Source organism: Apostichopus japonicus, chromosome 16 (genome assembly GCF_037975245.1).
Source record: "Apostichopus japonicus isolate 1M-3 chromosome 16, ASM3797524v1, whole genome shotgun sequence".
In the NCBI taxonomy this organism is placed as follows: domain Eukaryota; kingdom Metazoa; phylum Echinodermata; class Holothuroidea; order Aspidochirotida; family Stichopodidae; genus Apostichopus; species Apostichopus japonicus.
The window spans coordinates 27898665-27919844 of NC_092576.1; the positions used below are offsets into that span (position 1 = coordinate 27898665).

Genomic DNA, 21180 nt, shown 5'->3' on the forward strand with positions numbered 1-21180 from the left:
CTGTGGTTGTAAAGTACTTTAATTTAGTAAGAAAACAGGACTCAATTTTTTTTATTTTGAATGATTGTTGGTGATTCCCCGGCCAAGCCTGGACATTCCCTTCAACGTTTTTCCAGACTGCTGCTAAGTTGGCTATTCGTCAATAAGGTTTAACATTGTCGATGGTAGGACGAGGCCGTGGTATCAATTCCCGTAAAATGGTGGTGGTGGAGAGACCCTCATGTCAAAAAAAATAAAATAAAAAGTCCACACTTTTGTTAACTTATATTTCAGAGCTAAATTTAAGGAACAAATTCATTCAATTACTGGTTTGTCAAATCGGGGCATGATGGTATGAGGTGCATTCTTTGCAAGTACAAGGAATGTTCACCCCCCCTCCCCTAACAAAACAAAAGGAATAAGGAGAAAAAGGAAATTTTTTCAACATTTTGGGGAATCGAGGAGATTTACGTATCAATCAGTTATTTGACACTCGTCGGTGATGAATTTTCCGGGGTTTCCGTAGTTTAATCAGATGTGATCAGTGATATCTTGGTATATGCAGTTTGTTACTTTTCAAAAGTTGGTGACCAGATACAGGATGCTGCTATTAGCAGCAGTGAATGGTTAGAGGTAACTAACAGAGGTAAGGGTGTGTAGTTAGGTGACTCATTGCTCAGGTAACTTAACCGATAAACGTTTCAACTTGTTTCTCTTTCCAGGATATCAAGGTCGATCCTGCAAACAACCAGCCACCCGCCAGTACCCCGACACCACCCCAGGCAGACAGGGGGGACTCCAATACCACCGCTGGCAACCCGACACCGGGCAACCCAGCAGCTGCACAAAAGACAGACGGCGCCGAGAACCTCAAGCATACCAGCAACGGTGCCGAAAATGCCGCCACACCATCGAATAACAGCAACGGCCCAAAGGAGGACACCAACGGCCCGGAACCCACCGCCAAACCCTCATCCAACCCCAGGACGCCGCAGGGTAGCAATCCAGGTGTCGGGGACGCACCACCTTCGAGACCCCAGGCTGCATCCGAAAGTGCCCCGCCACCCTCCAAGCCCACGCGGACAGGCACGACGAAGAAAGGAAAAAGGAAACGGCCACAGCCATCTTCGCAACCGCTGCACCCCAACATGCCGCCTGTAGGAGCCAACATGGCCATGCAGCAAGGCATGCCACCGTCAGGACCAAGCTTTGCACCTTTTCCAAGAGGACCCTTCGGTCCTGGTAGCGGACCATACCCTCCACAGAACCCCCAGATGCCGATCAGGCCCGGGATGCCGACCCAAGCGGGCGTCGGGGGGCCCACCACCACGGAGACGGAGAATCTAGATCCTAGTGCCTTGTGGGAGAACCCGCCGGCTAACAAGAGGCAGATGATGAGCACGATGGCGCCGTCCTGGTCCCAGCAGGAGTTTGCCATGGGTAACCCATCTCTGGGGGGCAACATGGGACCCCAGGGCCCCGGGATGATGCCACCCAGGCCGGACGGCATGATGGCGCAGCGGACCTTCATGAGTCCAAACGGTCAGAACCCGCACGACCAGTTTCCAGTACATATGGGCGGTCCTCCTTACGACCTGGCCAACTTCAACACGGGCCAGCCGGTGGACAACCTGACACCGGAGCAGATGAGACATCGAGAGGAGAGGCTGAGGACACTGAAGGAGATGCAGAAGATTCTCTTCCCCGAGGAGCATCAGAACACGTCGCCGTCTCCAGGAGGGATGCTGTCCCCCCACGGGACAATGCCACCGCAGGAGATGGGTCCCGGTATGGTGTCGCCCTCGGGAGGCATGATGATGGGACCCATGGGACCCGGCTCCATGATGGGTCCAGGCGGGCCTCACCCCATGATGGGAGGTGGCATGCCACATCCCCGCATGCCGCATCCACCGCCCGAGGCGATGAGAGGCATGTCGCCCGCCGAGCAGCAGAGGTTCATGATGTCCCAGCCGTCGCAGGCACCTCCTCTACCGCAGGACTTTGACTCCATGACACCCGAGCAGAAGGCCTGGGTGAAGCTCCAGCAAGACTTCTACGTCGAGAAGCAACGCAAGATGATGGAAGAACAGGCCAAGATGCAACACAGTCACATGATGGACTTTCCGGGTAGGGGGCCCACCATGAGGTTTGGACCAGGGCCCGGTCATGGGCCATTCCCTCCGGGTGAAGCCATGGGCCAGACGATGCCACCACCCCCACCTTACCACGCCAGTGCGGCTAGTATACTACAGAGGAGGGCGAGTATGTCCGGCTCCTACTCCCCCGGAGGAGGGGGTCCGCCGGGGTCGTTCGGCCCCATGTCTCCCCATGGGATGTCAACTGCACAACCACCCCAGAGGTTAGCCAGGTCGAATTCACTGCCCAGTGCTCAGATGGGGCCGATGGGGCCAGGCGGTTCCATGCCCATGCAGGGTTCTCTGTCGCCGGAGAGCAGTCCGATCCGCACACCGTACAGGGCGTCCACCCCCACCCCGGCTAGTCTAACGGCCAGCTCCAACCCCAGCATGACCTCAGGGATGAATCCGGGCAGCGCAGGTATGTCGGGGGGACCGATGAGCGCACCAGCAATGACCTCCAGTATTAACAGTCCCGGCATGTCCATGGCGCAGAGCTGTGAGAATGCACCCCTCAGCAACACGATGGTCCACACCCCCGGCAGTATGGTGGTCCATTCACCCCACCCGAACCAACCGGGCAGTATGGTGGTCCACTCACCCCACCCGAACCAACCGGGTACGCCGGTAGTCGATCCGAGTATGCAAGGTGGAACACCGGGTAACATGAGGCAAGGGACGCCGAATCCAGGGACACCCACCCCTGCCGTGAGTGCGGTCAAACAGGCTATGGCGACCTCGGGTAACCAAAGGTGCAGTCCCAAGCCGACCTTGGAACAAAATAGTATTAACAAAAGTTCTGAGAATCCATCCTCCAATGGAGATTCGAGGAAGACCGGAGGAGGAGGAGGTGACACCATCCTACCCCAGCAACAGCAGCAGCAGCAGCAGAAACTGGTCAATTTCCCAACAAGCCAGCTCAACAGAGATAAGGCGCCCAACTTCCCACCGAGAGGGGAGGACCTCCAGCAGTACACGTCAACGTTCTATCAGAAGACAATGTCCAAGGAGCAGCAGCCGCAGGGTCCCAACCGGATGCAGCAGCAGCAGTTTGGACCGTCGCCGATCAACCGCAGTCCCATGAATCCGGAGATGATGGCCGCCCAGCAGGGAGGTGCCATGATGTCCTCCGAGGGAAACATGATACCTCCGACGATGATGAATAACAGTCAGGCTGCGATGACCCAGTCTAATCGGATGACGACGTCGCAGAACAACATGATGACGTCACAGTCCAACATGATGACGTCGCAGTCCAACATGATGACGTCGCAGCAGTCCAGTATGATGGCATCGCAGCCCAACATGATATCGCAGGCACGAACATCTCAGCCCAGAATGACCTCGCAATCTCAACCCATGATCTCGTCGCCTCACATGACGTCGCAGTCGAACATCATGACGTCGCAGCAGTCCAACATGATGTCCTCCCCAGCCAACATGATGTCGCAGGCTAACATGTTGCAGTCTCAGGCGGCGATGAGCGCGACGCAGGCCGGCATGATGACCTCTCAGGCCGCCAACATGATGGCATCTCAGGCAGCCATGATGTCGCAGGCAGGAATGACGCCGCAGGCAGGGATGGCGCACAACCACCACATGATCGACCATCACGGACCATCGGGCATGATGACCTCGGAGAGGGTCATGATGTCACCCTCGGCCAGGATGATGACGCCGCAGGGCAGAGGACCAATGAACTCGAACGGACCAATGATGTCGCCGGTGATGCGTATGACCAACCCGATGATGGGACACGACGGCATGCCGGGACACGGCATGCCGTCGTCGGGCGGACCAATGATGACCAACCACGGCAGGCCCTCATCGGCCGGTATGATGTCACCGCACCTGGGACCCATGAGCAACCCCGAGATGATAATGTCCCACCAGAAGGCTCAAAGTCACATGATCCCTTCCAGCATCGGACCGGGACACCCAAACGCCATGGACGGCATGCCGGGGCACATGGACATGGGGAACCACCTACCAGGGGGCATGCCTAGCAGATTCGCCAACCCCAAAGCTGGTATGATGGACACAAGTGGCATGGTGGAGGGGAGTATGCCCAACGTCAGGGGTGCCATGATGCCCGATGGAGCCGGTATGGAGCAGGTCATGGAGCACCCGATGAGCCGGCAGATGATGGCCAGCATGCGCCAGCCGCAACCGACCAGCCCACTGTCTCTGCTGCAGACCAGGTTCTCACCTCCTCTACCTCCCGACGGGAAAGGCCCCACCAAGACACTGCAGTACTTTCCGCCGGGGACCGCCAACTCACAGGGCGGCGTCCAGGGGCAAGGTGGCAACCCGCACTTGAATCCGACACCGAATCAACCCTCCCCGGCGCCACCTCCGGGACCCAAGCAGATACAGATGCCATTCCCTATGGAGATGATAACCAGCGGACCCAGCACCAGTCCCTCGCTGACCCAGGCCCTGGGGCCACATCGTATGCAGGGTATGAGCATGGGCCCCAGGATGATGCAGGGTGACATGATGTACCACCACCACGGGGAGTATCACGGGGGGCCCCGGGGGCCAAGTCCCGTGGCCTACATGGGACCCAGACAGGGCATGCCGTATGGCACCATGCAACACGTGGGACACAGCCGAATGCCCGGCATCCCCATGGGACCGGCCATGCAGAGCGATTACATGGAGGCAGGGTTCGGCCCACAGCCCGTCCCCGGCATGACCGCCATGGGAGGGCCGATGGGCCCCGGGTACAACATGCCCAGGTGAGACGAGGAACTTTTAAGGGTCACCCCAGGGTGAGAGGGTACCCATGCAACGAAGTCGCGCCGAGTTCCCAGAGTTGTTGAACGGAAGAGCAGGTTGTGGCAGCACACGATTGGTCGAGTTCTCAAAAAGCTCTGCGGGAGAAACAGACAGACAGACAGACAGCGAGAGAGACAGAGAGTGGTGACAGCGCAGCGAGGTTAAAAGGGTCAAGGGTCAAGAGGCTGCAGTCCCAAACTGTGACGGGCAGAAGACGAACTGCCCTACATGTGGGCCCTTCTTAGGAGGCTGATCAAGAGGTTCGTAGATAATACAAAAAAGAGACGAGAGAGATTGGGAGGCAGGTTGCCCCGACGACGGAACCTTTACCAGTACTGCCGCCAAATCATTGTGATATCTGCGGAGCAGAGATTAGTTTCTTCTGCCGTCGTCGTTCGGTCGATAAAATTTTTAAAACCGTAGTTTTCAGACATCATAAGTAGTTTTTAAGGAGAAAGAGAGAGATATGCTGCTTACCACTGTTTTGTTTCCTCAAGCTAATAACTCTTAATGAATTTATCATATTTTTTTTTTTTTTTTTCCATATTAACAATGTCAAATCTTGAAGCACAAAATCTGTTGCTAGGAGACAGAAATCTATGTCAGGTTTTTTTTTAATTTTTTTTTTTATAATATTAGTAGTATTATTAGTAAACAAATACCATTGGATAATCTTCCCAAACCACTTTTTTTTGTTGTTGATAAATCTGTCTTTGCTCGTCCAATGACAAACATCTGGATGTTGGATTTCAGCTAGGTGTAGAAATTACCGTTATGTGTCAGGGATACGATGTACTTAAATAAGAAAAACACACACACACTTCTGAAATCTCAAGTCGGGGGTTGTTTCCAAGACTTTCCAATACCTTAACGAGATCATCATGGACAGGAGAGGTTGGAGGAGAAGATCCATGTGAGGAATGGGGGGTGGGGGGAGGAAGGGAGGGTGCAGGAATCCTTGACGATTGTCAGTTACCAAAATTAGAATAAATTGCATGACCACAGGTGAATTAAAGGCAAGAATCATTAGTTGCTGGCTACAGCTGTGAACATATTTATACAACTTTGCTGGGGTGAGGGGCAATTTTATTGTCAATTTTAATATACCTTTTGCACTGGAAGGAAATACTTTTGAAGAAGATTTTGTGATGTCATCAGGTGGTGATGTTATATTAAAGGTGTTAAGCCTCATGGTTTTGGGTCATTTGAAGTACAAAGCAAGGGTTTTACCTCTAATCTTTTACTGGAGTACCCTAAACATAGATTGATGTTGTAATCATCCACTATGAGGGGACTGACAAAGTAAAAATGTCTATGGTAAAAGAATTGTTTGACTGTGTTACACTCTGTTATTTCAATCAAGGTTTATAAAGGAAAATAAGCAAAGGAGAAAAAGAATGGTTTGTAGGTCTCCTAATGACCCTGTGAATGTAAATGTAATTTAACATAGATTGTGGTTGGGTGGGGTGGGGGAAGGGGGTGGGTGAAGGGGGTTTTACAGGTTATATAGGGCAGCAGGTATTAAACATTTGTAGTATATGAAGGCAGTTTTACACTATTTACAAATGCGACTTCTTCGTCTGTGGCAAGACCTCTGCTTGGCCGTATGTTTGAGATGGGTTTTTTCTTAAAAAAGGAGGGAATGCATTGACAACGGCAGGCATGAGCTTTTTCCGCGAATTCGCTGAATATCCATGATTTCTTTTCTACCATGGGGACAAAAACTGTTATCCTAACACACTGTAGCATACTCAAACTGGAGCCTATACCGCAATTTTTGCACGGTGCCGTGAATTTTTTTTTTTACCCCAGGCTCATCCCTGCAATGGGGTGTACAGATGACTCAAATGTAATGTTAGGATACAGACAGAAATGAGACATTAATGTAGGGTAAAGGTCTCTGAAAATGGAAAGGGGCAATCTTAAGAAGAAAAAGTGGGGAAACAAGGAGAAATGAAAACGGTTTGTAAAGCTTGTTAGTTTCTTAGTAGTCTTCTAAGTTAGATGCCCAGATTGTGGAACAGAGAACAGAATTGTGAGGCAAGTGGGGTATGATGTATGCCCTCCCATGGGCTTCAACTAGACCCCCTGCCTGGTATTAACCCCTCTTAACACAATGGTGAGGTAGAGAGGTGGTTATGTTAGTGGTTCATTGATCCAGGGGTGTATTAAGTCGGTCGGTTGATATGTCTAGCTGTGTGTGTAATGGTGTTCTCGAGTGGTGCTAAGTATTGCTACATTTAAGACAGTCCTAGAGAACTGTGCAAGGAGAGAGCATTTTTAGAATAATTTTGTTATTTCACTGTCAAATGACACCTTTTATCAGGAGAGGAGGAAGAGGAGGAGGGGGGAGATGGGGGGGGGGAGGCGGGTGTAGGTTTGGGTTGGGTTTGTTTAAGTTTTTTAATATTCCCAGACACTGTGAGGGTTAAGAGAGTAGAATAATCATTATCATTTGTGTGAATATAGATGGATTTATACAGAAGCAACAAAAGATGTGAAGGTGTGTTATTAGACTATAAATAGATAATATGGATGTGCTGCCCTCTATTACCATACAAATGTATAGGAGAACATGCCAGCTGCCCTCTGTGGCTATATACAGAAGGTGTGTTTCAGACAATAGATAGATAGTATGGCTGTGCCGCCCTCTATTACCATACTAACTTAAAGGAGAACATGCCTGCTGCCCTCTGTGGCTATATACAGGTATGTTTCAGACAATAGATGGATAATATGGCTGTGCTGCCCTCTATTACCATACTAACTTGTATAAGAAAGTGTCTGCTGCCTCTTTGACCTGGAAATGCAACCTTAGGCTTGAGATCAATTTCACAGAATTTGATTAGTTGGGTTGTGGAGTTATCAGGATATCTCACACAGAAGCACACTGTGAAGTGAATTTCACAGGGAAAGCTTGGTTGTGTGGTACACCAACTTTGTCTTGGGGGTTGCTAATGAGATCATATCAATTCCCTAGGTCGACAGACATTTGTGCGTTGTTTTCTTTAGACAAAATGAATAAATGTTGGAGTGCAGGGTTTTTTCTTCATTTTTCCATTTCAAACAATTTATTTTGATGAACAGGGTCTCTGTGTAAAATTCAAATGTAGTGCTTGGAATTAGTTATCAGATGATGCATAGACTAATCCCATCGATTTTCACGTCATAGCGTATGGTCCCACTCGCTTCGGTGAGCATAGTGTTAGGGTGGTACATATTTGCATAATGAATAAACATGAAGGTCTTTGTAAGCATTGTTTCACATGATTTAAGCTTTGCAAACAGACTGGGTTTGATTCCAGTCATTTTCAGCTATTTGTCTCGATTGACTGCTCATATCCGTGGTAAATCTCAGAAAATATTTGAAGTTAACTTTGGACAAAGTGTGTCGAAAACAACTTCCTAATCTTTCACTGTGAATGGATTACATTGCTGAAATATCCCCCCCCCCCCTGTATTATTTATTCTCAGCTTTTGTAACCTTGAGAGAGTATTGACTCTTGTAGGGGTGAAGGTATTAAGGGTGGTTGGAGGGGGGAGGGGGTGTTTTAAGGGAGGGGGAATGGTGAGGTGATAGGGATTCAGGCATGTTGGAGTGAAATTTAAAGGGGGTCTTTAATCAAATTCCACCTATTTACAGTATCTATTCAACAGGGGATATAGAAATTCGGAAAGTATTAAACCTTGATTTTTTGTAGAGTTTTTTTTTTTTTTTTTTTTAGTTTTATGTGAAAATAAAGCACCTCGAAAATTAAGATTTGCTGGCCAGAAGCCAATTGTTAGACTAAGCTAGATTTATTTTAAGCATTGTTGAATCTCTCTGCTTCCATGCCCACTTTTCGTTGGATTCTCAGTCTACATATATTTTTTTGGGTTAAAGTAATATTTAGACGCTCGGCAGATCTCTTGCGACGTCATTTCTCATCCATCTTCAAACCTTTTTCATTTTTATTTAAATTTTTTTTTTATCCTAGTACCTTTTTGCCCACTTTCCATATTTCACATTTTTGATATATAGATTTTGGGTTTTTTAAGAAATATTAAAATATTACTGAGAAATCAAAAAAATCAAAAAATAACTAACAAGACAGCAATAGCTTAGATATTTTTTCTCCCCTGTTTTTGTTTTTTTTTGGTGGAAGATGAAGTTGCAAAATGAACGACATGCAACCGGGCTTCACAGATATTTTGCCTCATCGTTGAATATGCATAAGTTTAGACGAGGGTAGAAATTTTTTTAATGGCCATGTCACGACAGCATAAGGGGGTGATTTACAAAGGTGTGTAAATTAATTGAAATGAAAGAACTTTTTTTTGAAAATGTTCTTCCGGTTTTTTTGCCTCTCTTTTTCTCCTTTTCTTCTGCTGACAAGGAACATCATATGACTTTTTAGAGAATAGAAGAGACCTTTTTTCGTTTCTTTTGTATAAACTTTGTTAAAATAATTAAGTGTTCGAAGCGTGACGAAAATGTTTATGTGTACAGAAGTTTGTATGTACAGAAGTAGAAATAGCTTAACAATTTTTTTTCAAAGTCGTTTCGTTAGTCGTGAAATTTGTTGTTTCAGGGGGGAGGGGGAATTTTTCCCCCACCACCCCTTTTTCTTCCCCAATTTATTACGATGATGATGATTATTATTATTTTTTCCTCTCAACTTTCTCTACTTTACGTCGAAACATTTGTGAATGATTATGTACACCACCGACTCATTTGGGGTTTATGTTGGTGCAGAAAGTAGCATGCAGATGTATCAATATGGACGGACGGACGGACGGACGGGCGTGATTTATCTGTACAATTTGTGTACTATGCTGACGACGCCCTATGGCTTGCAAAGACGAAAATTAAAAAAATGAATAAAAAACTTGTACAGAAACGGCCGTTTATACCTCACAAATTGTCTTCCGAATTCTTCTGTTGCGTCCAACTTGTCGTTAACCATTTTTTGGAGCTTGCACATCGATTTAATTTTTTTGAATTTTGGGGGGGGGAGCAACTTTGGGGGTATAATACCCAACTGATGCCAGCGTATGGTCAAAATGTCCCGGATATTTCTGAAAACAACATGGTCACCATAAATTAATGACCTTGTTGCACGTAAACATGGTGAGACTGCCGAAGGTAACATTTATCCCCCCTCTGTGAATACATTTTGCGACCTTTGTGGACATATTCTAGCTTGCAAGAAAAGTCAAGAGGTTAACCAAATTTTGGACTAAGAAACACAAGGAACTGAATTCTAAGCATGCCATATGCCCATTTTCAAGAAATGAATGTTGAGATTTTTATATAAAAATACATTTTGTGCCAAAATTGTATACTGAAAAGGCCCCAAAAGTGAACTTGAAGCAATCATTTGTGATGTCATAAATGCATATTTACAAAATTGTTTTTTGGGAAATTTTCCATTTTCGAAATTTAAAAAAATTTCCATCCAATTTTGCATTGGGAATTCTGTATCAAATTTTCTACTATAAAAAATGTTGAATGCTTAACAATATCTTCACACCCTCTCTGGGAATGAAGTTTGAACTATTTTTATACCAATTCCAAATTTGAATCAATAGGTAAATGAAAATCAAGGAAAAATTTGAAAGATTTGCATTAATTTCACATATGGTTCAGTCTTTGTATCATTAAAATTAATCTTTAGAATACATGCCTCTTTTACGAGGGCATATTTGAAATTTACTTTTCCACATGTTCTTTGTCAAACATGGCCTTATGAAACATGAGAAAACTCTCATTATCTCAAAATCCAGTCGGTAGAAGTCTTAAAAACTTAAAATCTATGCTTAGAATATGTTTCTCTTTAATGAGTCAAAATTAGAGTTGCCTCGGGACTATTCTTGTCAAGCACGGCATTTGTATATTAATGCAAGAGAAAACTATTTTATCAAACCCAACCACCCTACCCCCCCCCCCACCTCCACGGCCCCAAATATAAACATGACACAAACACACATATTCATATGCACCTCTTGTTCATTATTATTCAAAATGCTATGATCAAGAAAGAAAAAAATAGTAAAAAGAAAACAGGTTAATGACAAGTATAACATATGTTACACTATGCTATGTAATGTTAATGGCAACACAACATAATGTGAAAACATTTCTACCATGAAAGCCATCTATGCTATTAAGGAAAAGCTGTAAAAGATAATTATAACTCTTAATCGTGAATTTATTTTTCAAAAATTTTGTCGATAAATCTCGTATGACAGAAGCTCAGTGGGTAGTATTAACAAGGCTTAACAAAGTAGACTATGATTCCAAGGTGTTGATCAACTTAGAAGGGTAGGGGAGGGGTGGGGTGGGGAGTTTCATTTTTTGACTTCTAACCATCCTGGTGAAGTCTGCAATTAAAAGTTGAATGAAAAATTAGCTTTTAGAGTTCTTCATAGTTGAGATTGTCAACACTTTGTGTAAACCTTTTTACGGCGAGTGTGGACTTGAAGCAAACAGGTGTGATGTCATAGTTGAAAACTGACATTTAAAATGTTTGTTTTTCTTTTTTTCCCCTTCACTTAATTGTTTTAAACCATGATTTGGAAAGGGTTTCAACTTTTAACCCTAAAGGGGGTCATGAAATTGACAATATATTACTGATTGTTCTGTAAAAAATGTTGAAATGCGTCTCAATTTTGAAGTCGAAAATTGCCGGTGCGTACCTAAAAAATGAAAATAAAGAAAACCAGAAATGCCAGTGTGCTTCTTAAACCTTACGACTGTTTGTTTCCAAATTCTCATTTACCAACCAATAACCAAAATCACATGTGGTAAAAATTGTTCTAACTTCAAATGTTATTTATTAATTAACCTCCCAAAAACTGATTTTTTTCTTGTTCATCCAATCAAAAACAAATTTCACAAAACAATATTCACCTGAATATTTTCAACGATGCAAATCATAACGAGCCATGGAAACAGAAGTTCCCTTTGACTGGACACTCCCTTTAATAAGTATAGACAAGACCATAGAACATGCAATCTTATGACAAATATAAACTCACATCAGAAATAATAAGCCATCGACTTGTTGCAAGTTTAGGAGACTTCATTTGCGAGAAATATTAATCAAGGTCGGAGTTGGTCACTCTGGGCCAATATTGCGAGGTTTTTAGACTTGGGCATTCCCACAGGAATGACAGTGACACAATCCATGGACTTGAGCAGAAAAAAAGGGAGGGGGTGATGTGTTTCCTATTTGGCATGGAGAGACCCTCAAAATAAACCACCCTTTTAACAGCTGAAGGCAGGGAGGGTGTGAGCCTAATATTTGAGGGTAAACCTATGCTTATTTAAATAGTGCCGAGGAGCCAAAAGAATTCTCATAACAGGAAAAGAGAAAAAAAACCAAAGTTTAATCTTGATTAGAAGTATACAGAATGTGCCTACTATCCATTTTATAACAATCTTGTCAGAATAATTTCCACTTATGCAGACTGCAGATCCTAAAAAGTCTGACTAACAAGACGTTTCGAAAACGACTCGTTTTGCTTTACTGGTGTGGGAATGTCCTCTTCAGGGACATCTAACATAAACCCCCCTCCCTGCCCCCCCCCAAATGTATCACAACCCCATGTCTAATTAAAAATGAGCCACTTCTGATAAACCTTCAGAGGATGAGGGGGGAGGTGGTGGGGGGGTTTGATGTATCATCAAACCCCCCCCCCCACTGGGTATTACCTATATGACATTGCATTCGTAAAGGTTAAATAAACTATCCAGATATCTAGGCACCGATTCGGTAACTATTTCAGAAGTTGAAAGTATTGGTAATTGAGAAGTATATCTGCTCTCAACATGAATACCCCACTCCAAGTAAAATACTTTGATAGGCAAATTTTGAAAAGAAAAAAAATATGAAAAGAAAAGATATATTTTTCTCCGTGGACGATATTCCTTAAATATTCTCTGTTGAAGTTAGAACGTTTTTACGGAAATATAAATTTGATTTTTTGAAGGCGAACATATGATATTTAACGGCAGAGACAAGGCACTAGGATTCATAGCAAACTATACCAGAAGGCAGGTCGTTGTTGTCAGTGCGCTAAATTAATGTGCGAAAAATTACACGACAAGCTATCGATGGAATAAATTAAAATTATGAATTAATAAAAGAAAATTAAAAAAAAAAAAAAACTTTTAAAGATAAAATACCAAAAAATTATAACCTTTTTTAGAGTGAAACTGATTTGCCATATTTAAATACCAGCAAAGAAATACTTTATACAAGCTTATACTAGGTTAGTTCTGTCGGTGTTAATGGCTCTAGGTACTTCGGTCTCAGAGTAGAAAGTATTACATCTTAAAGGGAGTGAAGACTCGCGCAAAAAGAAACGTCTAATGCCGGTAGTCTGACCTAGTTTCGAATGAGGTGTAACAGAAGTGTAAGACACCACCATAGATCCCACAAAATAAGCACACAGCTTGCTACCTTCGGTAATTAGACACTAGTGACCAATCAGTACATACAGCTGCTGTCAATACCCACAGCACAGTGTACAAACAATACAGCGATGGATATCTCAGGTCCAGATAAAAGATAACAAGGTATCACGTTTCATTACTGTCTGCATTTTGTAGTGACAAGCAGAAAACTTCACTTGCAAGCAACAGAAAGTTAACTTTTTTAGATGGCCGCACGCGGTTTGGGGTGAGTCTTCAATGCCTTTAAGTAGTATGTACCAACATGTCCGAGAACTACTATAATTCCTAAATTTATCCAATTTGGTGATTAAATGGTTGTTAATTTTTAATTAGTAAATTTTCCCAATTTCTGCTGCCGGTGCAAATGTTGTCTTATTTACGCTAACGAACATATATCATAACTTTATTTTTTTTTTAAACTTAAGGCAGTATAAAGTAACAAAGCAGTAGGGTCATACATACATAATACTCGTCAATATGAAACTATGATTTATTTATGGAGGTATTTCAAAAGAAAAAAAAAATTCCTTGTTAAACCTTTTCAATTTATAGCAGTCATTGCATTTTTTTCCAGCACACATAGTGAATCAGCCCCTTTTTCATTAGCTAAAATTATAAATTTTTGTAATTTTTTTGTAATCTGTGAACACAATTTGCAATATTGCCCTCTTCTGATATATTTACTTGTTTCTGCTTTTATAAGAAGATTCGATTTGAAAGAAAAGGCTGACCTGATTGAGAAAAGTTACATTCAACATTTCTAAACTTTCTTCTAGAAATTAAAGCAATATAAGCAACAAAACTCCATCTCACCCCCTCCACCCCACCCCCCTCAAATAAAATAAAATAATACCAACTCTCATTTGAGTTAACCTCATAAAACAAAATTTTTGCTGGATGAATAATTATTTAGAGATATAAAGTCCAGTCAAGACACATTCGGAGTAAAATAGCAAAATAAAATAACAAAGATAGTCTATCACGTTTATGACATACACATTTCAGAACATAATTTTAAAAAAAGTTAAAAAATTAAATAAGTATAAATCTGCTTCTATCAAATATCTTAGCAATACAAAGCACTGTGATTTAGAGCAGAGGTCGGCAAACTTCCAGGCCACCTACCCAGGATCCTCCATGAGGACCCAGCCACCACCTACTAGACACCCCCTCACCTCCCCCTCTCTCACCCCTCATTCAATGACGAATTGATACTAGCTTGGACGAGTGACTCGGTGTTAAATGTAAAACAACCTTATCCACCTCTGTTGGCAAGCATCGTAACTAGATAACTTTTTCTGCAATCTGCAAAAAAAACAATCCACCCACCCACTGCACTAGATGTATTCCAACCCTTCTCCATTCCTTTGTATTCCTAGCTATCCCTGTGTATTCTTCTCCATCCCTTTGTATTCCTAGCTATCCCTGTGTATTCTTCTCCATTCCTTTGTATTCCTAGCTATCCCTGTGTATTCCTTCTCCATTCCTTTGTATTCCTTGCTATCCCTGTGTATTCTTCTCCATTCCTTTGTATTCCTAGCTATCCCTGTGTATTCTTCTCCATCCCTTTGTATTCCTAGCTATCCCTGTGTATTCTTCTCCATTCCTTTGTATTCCTAGCTATCCCTGTGTATTCCTTCTCCATTCCTTTGTATTCCTATCTATCCCTGTGTATTCCTTCTCCATTCCTTTGTATTCCTTGCTATCCCTGTGTATTCCTTCTCCATTCCTTTGTATTCCTTGCTATCCCTGGGTATTCCTTTTCCATTTCTTTGTATTCCTTGCTATCCCTGTGTATTCCTTCTTCATTCCTTGCTATCCCTGTGTATTCCTTCTTCATTCCTTGCTATCCCTTTGCATTCCTGCCTATCCCTGTGTAAACCTTCTCCATCCCTTTGTATTCCTATGTAGTCCTTTTCCATCCCTTTGTATGCTTACCCTATCCCTGTGTATTCCTTCCCTGTGTATATATAGTACACCTATTGCATTGTTCATCAAGTGACATACAAATCCACAGAAGCCTAACCACTTTAAAAATGGACGAATTCCTTAAATTAAAAGCAAAAAAGTTAGACAAATTTGAGTCATCCATGATGGCAAAATTGTCTGCAATTTTCAGCAGAAGGCTTATAAATGGTACTTTTTAGGAAACTCAATCACATAATTGGATGAAAAAGAAAAATTAAATAAAAGGTACAAAAGTTGTATTGCCCACATGTAAGTAAAATGAGAAAGAGAAAAATAAAAAATAATATCAATAAAAATTACAAATACCACAAGGATAAAAAGCTTCACACTACAAGCAAAAGATGTTTTAATTAGTTCATAGTAATAATAATAATACATTTAAAAAAAAAATTCAAAAAGTTTTTTCTTGCATTATTTTGGCTGTAAATGCGTAGAAAATTACTCCAGTACGAAATGTTTTCTCCCACCTCTGTTTTTTGGGGTGCAAATTGTGAAATGTAATATTACAATTAGGCCTAGATATAGAATAAAACTAACTATGATTAACGTCATTTTGAGAAAAATCTTAGCATTTTCTTTCAGATGACTCTTTGGGTATTTCCCCATCATAGTTCTACTGTGATGGAAGAAGTACAGAGTTGCATAAACCAGTCACTTTCACCAGGAAATGAGAGTAATATTGCCAAGAAATGACATTTATATTCAAGTTAAGACAGTGGGTGACTATAAATCAAGCTTCTACTGTTCCCTTTTATTTTGAATCTATTATATTCTATTCTAATCTATTGTTTGAATCTATTCTCTTTGAATAAGGCAAGACCTAAAAAAAAAATTAAAAAAAAAAACAATTTGAATCTATTCTATTCCATTCTTTCTATTCTAATTTATTCTAATCTATTCTATGAATCTATTCTCTTTAAATAAGGCAAGACCTAAAAAAAAAATCCCAAAAATTCTGTCCATTTGGAAGATGGGGTTACTCCAAGTGTAATAGGAATGGTTTTATACAACACTCCCTGGGTAGCATTTGTCTCAAATTATCCGCCTCAAACTAGTAACATGGAATAACATTAACTAGTAATGATACATTAACTCATTACCATCATCAGAAGAAAGCATCATATTGTTTGACCATTTACTGCTATTTTCATGATAAACTCATTTTTCCACAAATTATCATTTATTGTTTAAAATTGCTCATTCCACTGACACTAGTAAGAGTTGTTTAATTTTTAGACCTATTCGAAACAGTTTTCACATTCCATTCTGGATAACTCATTTTTATAGAAGCTTTGCCCATATAGCATATAGGCAACAATTTTTATATGTTCTGGTTGAAAATGCAAATTTCTTTTGGGCGACGGGGGAATTTCAGTCGTGTATCTCAGGACGAAATCAAATGTAGGTGACGTCCTAAATTTACCGGGTTCTCGAGTGTTAAATCTCGCTAAGCTGTTGACTGGTGTGAGAGAGAGAAAAAAAGCGAGGTTTAGGAGTGACCTTTGACCTTTAAGAATACCACGGACTCTTTCGGACCCATCTCATCTTGACCCCCGCCTCGGTTCGGATTTTGATGGAGGCGGCCTCCGCCTGTCTCACGGTCTCCTTGACGGCACCCATCAGATTCTGGGCGTTGAGGACGAGCACCTCGGTCGCTTCTTCTTCATCTTCCGCATCTGTTCGGAGGGCAAAACGAGAGAAAGATGCAGAATTTATGATCGGAAAAAAAAAGTTGAGATTGATGGGATCGGAAAATTACCCACCCTCCCGTGTAGTAGACTATTCCATTTCGGTGAAAGATTAAAAGATTTCGGTGCTTATCACGAGACACTTTTGTATCATGTCACAGGTACGGCTGGCTCACGCCGGTCGCAAAATCACTTGGTCGGTATAGTTATGGGTCAGCTGACTTAGAATATGAATGTGATTGGCCTGTTGCTGAATAAATATGATGTCACATACAAAAAGGTCAAGGGTCATTGTTTGCAAAACAAAGGAATGTAAAAAAAAAAATTGTGCCAACCATTTCTTCCGTAACAAATTTGATGTGTTTTGTGTGACATTTCCCTGAATTTAAAAGAAATCTGTGAGGTATTTGACCTTTGACCACTACATACCTGTTTTAGGCTCATTACAGTGTTATTTAAAGAAGTTCTGCGTCGCTTGAGAGGAATGAACATTAATCATGGTTTCCTGTGATTGGTTAGAGAGTCTGATGAGGAAACTAAGCCTAGTAGGGGGAGAGGGGGGGGGGGTGAATACAGCATACCTTTAAAACCATCTTTTTGACTCTATAAGCAATAATTTAGTATAACGTACCTGGCTCTCCGAGGAGAGTTGCTTTGACTGTTGATATAATCTTCAGCTGAGTTGCTATGGTGGGTATCCGTTCACAGACTTGCATTAGATTCTGAGTAATTGAATACAGATTAAAGAGAATAAAAATACATATTGTAAGAAATCAATCGATCAATCAATCAATCATTCAAACAATCAACAAATCACTCAATCAAGGAATCAATCAACCAGTCAATCAATCAACCAACGAATTAATCAAATCAATCAACCAATCAATCAATCAACAAATAAATCAACCAACTAGTCAACTCATCAACCAACAAATCAACTAACCAATCATTCAACGAATCAAACAACCAACAAATCAATCAACCAATCAAATAATCAACCAATCAATCATTCAGAAAACATTTACACATAATCTTTCAAATGAATAAAAGTTTTTCCTTGTAAGAAGTATTTCTTTTACATGTTAAACACCACACATTTTTAAGTTGGGAGTTGTACCATTGAAGTTAGAATGTATATTCTCTGTGATGTCGATACTTTATTTGGATTTTACATTCTCTGTGATGTCTAAACCTATATGGAATGTACATTCTATGTGATGTCGATACTTCTCTGGAATGTACATTCTCTGTGATGTTGATACTTATGGAATGTGCCTTCTATGTGATGTCGATACTTATCTGGAATGTACTTTCTCTGTGATGTCGATACCTATATAGAATGTACATTCTTGTGATGTCAATACTTATCTGGAATGTACATTCTCTGTGATGTTGATACTTATCTGGAATGTACATTCTCTGTGATGTCGATACCTATATGGAATGTAATTTCTCTGTGATGTCGATACTTATCTTGAATGTACATTCTCTGTGATTTCGATACTTATTTGATTTATCTCCAGTTTCTAAAGTGCTCCTTCCACTGGGAGAATAAGTGACTTTTGTCTCTACAAACTTTGTTACAAGTAAAAAAACATAAATGAACAGGAAAATTGTAATCACATTTTGAAATTATCTGAAAGATAAAATCAAAGAATGGTAGCCGAAAAAACAGGCATGAGTTTATATTTGATTTTCTGCGGCCAATAACCTCCGATAAACTTGACTGAGATTGGAGTTCAGGGAATTGTAATTGGATATGAAACTGGAATTAAAAACTCACCATTCGGATTCTTTTATCTGTGCACTGTCTAGCTATTTCTGTGGCTAATCTGGTCACCTCATCTGATGCCTTAGCAATTGCTTTGGCACAGTCAATAAGTCCCTTCTTAGACCCACCTTCACCCCTGCAGAGTAAAACAAAGCGAGGTTGTTGAGTTTAACGTCAGTGTTTGAGCGTGCTCAGGGAATAATTTATCTGGTATTGCACTGCAAAATGCTATGCAAAAAGGTCAAATTGCTATGTATAGTGCAAAGAATTTATAGAAGCTTGGTACACAGGAACAATAGTATTTTACAAAGGAACATGAAAAATATGTGGTTTACAAGAAAAGGATGCTATGCAAAAAGGTCAAATTGCTATGTATAGTGCAAACAATGTATAGAATGTTGTTTACACAGGAACAATAGTATTTTACAAAGGAACGTGAAAAATATGTGGTTTACAAGAAAATGATGCTATGAGAAAAGGGTCAAATTGCTATGTATAGTGCAAAGAATGTATAGCAGCTTGGTACACAGGAACAATAGTATTTTACAAAGGAACGTTCAAAACTGCTATGCAAAATTTGAGTGTGAAAATTATTCCCTGGTGTTCAAAAATGATGAAAATAATGAACAGAATGCAGATTTTGCGATTAGCTCGTGTAAGAATATAAGTGACACAGTGCATAACAATTTGCATCACGATGAACATCACAAAGTCAATGACATCACAAACATCGCAAAGTCACACACCCGTTTTAAATTTCAGCAAACATTCAAATTAATTTCTGCATTTACAAAACACGAAAGACATGTTTAAAAAAACACTTTTCGATCAATTTTTTTGAAGCAATCCAGCTTAATACTGGAAAACATCTCTCCATCACCATGGTAATTTTAGTCAGTTGGAACCAAGGTGTAGTATTGTTGACATTGAATTTCTGTCTCTCAAATAAAACTCTTACTGTTTTAAATCAGATTTCTCTGGGGTCTACACATTCTCGCAGCATAACATTGAAAAATATGTGGTGTACAAAGAAAATGAGATCTCTTTTAATAGTCTTCCAATGCCTTCCAGTGCCTTCCAATGCCTTCCAGTGCCTTCCAATCATTAGGTCCCCAGTTCGAGTCACTCCAAGATCAATGTATGTCGTCCAGTTACAGAGTTGTTGACAATTGTCAATTCATAATCATGGACGTTCAATATGAATCTAAGGAACTTACTTCGGTCATCTTGCGGCTTTGATAAGCCAATGAGGCTTCTTCGCGAGTTCCTGCTTGCAGGAGGATCTAAAATACGTACATACATACACACATACATACCTGACGTATTTACTCATTTGGGCCATCAACAGCGCCATCTTTTTGGCAGCTGCGATGAGATCGTTCCCCTTACTCGACCATTTCTGGGCTTCCACGTGAAGGTCATAGGCAGCTTTCTGTGAGAAACAGAAAAGAGAATAATAATAATAATCATAATAATTTATTCTTATTTAGCGCTTTACATCAAAAGAATGATCTCAAAGCACTTCACAGAATCGCATAAAATAATACAACTTAAAAATATTACAGCTTAAAAATATTACAGCTTAAAAATATTGCATCATAAGAATTACAGAAATAAAAAGAATGACCATATAGTGACACAAAATCTGCTAGATGTGCCAAATGATCACAAGCCATGAAGAAAACAGGGAGCATTCTGTATTGCACGACCAAACCAGAGCAAGTTGGGTATTTGAAGGGATGGTATTGACATAGAATCTGCTAGATATGCTAAAATGGTCATGGAGGGAGGGAAGATATCTAGCAGCTTTCTGTTCCACACAATCTTACCAAGAGTAAATTTCTCTTTTTTTTTTTGACGGGACTATGTTGACAAAGAAACTGCTAGATATGCTAAAACGGTTACAGAGAATAGAGAGCCTTTCTGTGTCACACAACCATACCAGAGCATATTGGGCAATTTCAAAGATTATAGTGAGGCAGAGACTATAAGATATTTCACATTTCAGCATTTTCTTCATAGGGTTTTGGAATATCTGTTGGCATTGCATTTATTAATTTTGATTTCAAAAGTTGCCATGGTAACACAACTTGAATCAAGACAACCTTCCCTTCATTTGGGCAACATCATGCGACAAATTCAAGAATTGCCTTAAATTCTTTTTTTATAAAACTTGTCAACAGTTTTGATGTTAGCAAAAACAAGAAAGTCCCTGGTAGACACAATTTGAGAAAAAATCATTCTATTTCCATGATATTTTCCAAGTCCTGGAATTTGATTTTCTAACTTTTCCATGACTTTTATCATGTAAAATTTCCAGGACCATGGGTATCCTTGCTTAAACGTACTCTATAATTTTGCGATGTGTCAAGTACCTTTTTGTTATTTTTACGATGGATCAAAACTTTTCTCGTTTCC

At 41.3% G+C, this 21180-nt stretch overlaps 2 protein-coding genes across 15 annotated transcripts in view; one reads left to right on the forward strand and one right to left on the reverse strand.

Moving 5' to 3' along the window:
- Positions 1 to 14349, forward strand: part of LOC139983753 (uncharacterized) — a 118221-nt gene extending 103872 nt beyond the window's left edge. For both annotated transcript variants that reach the window (XM_071997505.1, XM_071997504.1), the window contains one exon: positions 702 to 14349. In XM_071997505.1, coding sequence (XP_071853606.1) covers positions 702 to 4859 — 4158 coding nt within the window. In that variant the 3' untranslated portion in view covers positions 4860 to 14349. The remainder of the gene's footprint in view (positions 1 to 701) is intronic.
- The window catches only part of LOC139983754 (vinculin-like), a 61139-nt gene continuing 53659 nt past the window's right edge, over positions 13701 to 21180 (reverse strand). For 12 of the 13 annotated variants that reach the window (XM_071997507.1, XM_071997506.1, XM_071997508.1 and 9 more), the window contains 4 exons: positions 20079 to 20194; positions 18775 to 18898; positions 17623 to 17713; positions 13701 to 16979 (listed from right to left, as the gene is read on the reverse strand). In XM_071997507.1, the coding sequence (XP_071853608.1) occupies positions 16813 to 16979; positions 17623 to 17713; positions 18775 to 18898; positions 20079 to 20194 (498 nt within the window). In that variant the 3' untranslated portion in view covers positions 13701 to 16812. The remainder of the gene's footprint in view (positions 16980 to 17622; positions 17714 to 18774; positions 18899 to 20078; positions 20195 to 21180) is intronic. The other variant, XR_011798815.1, reaches the window with a different exon arrangement.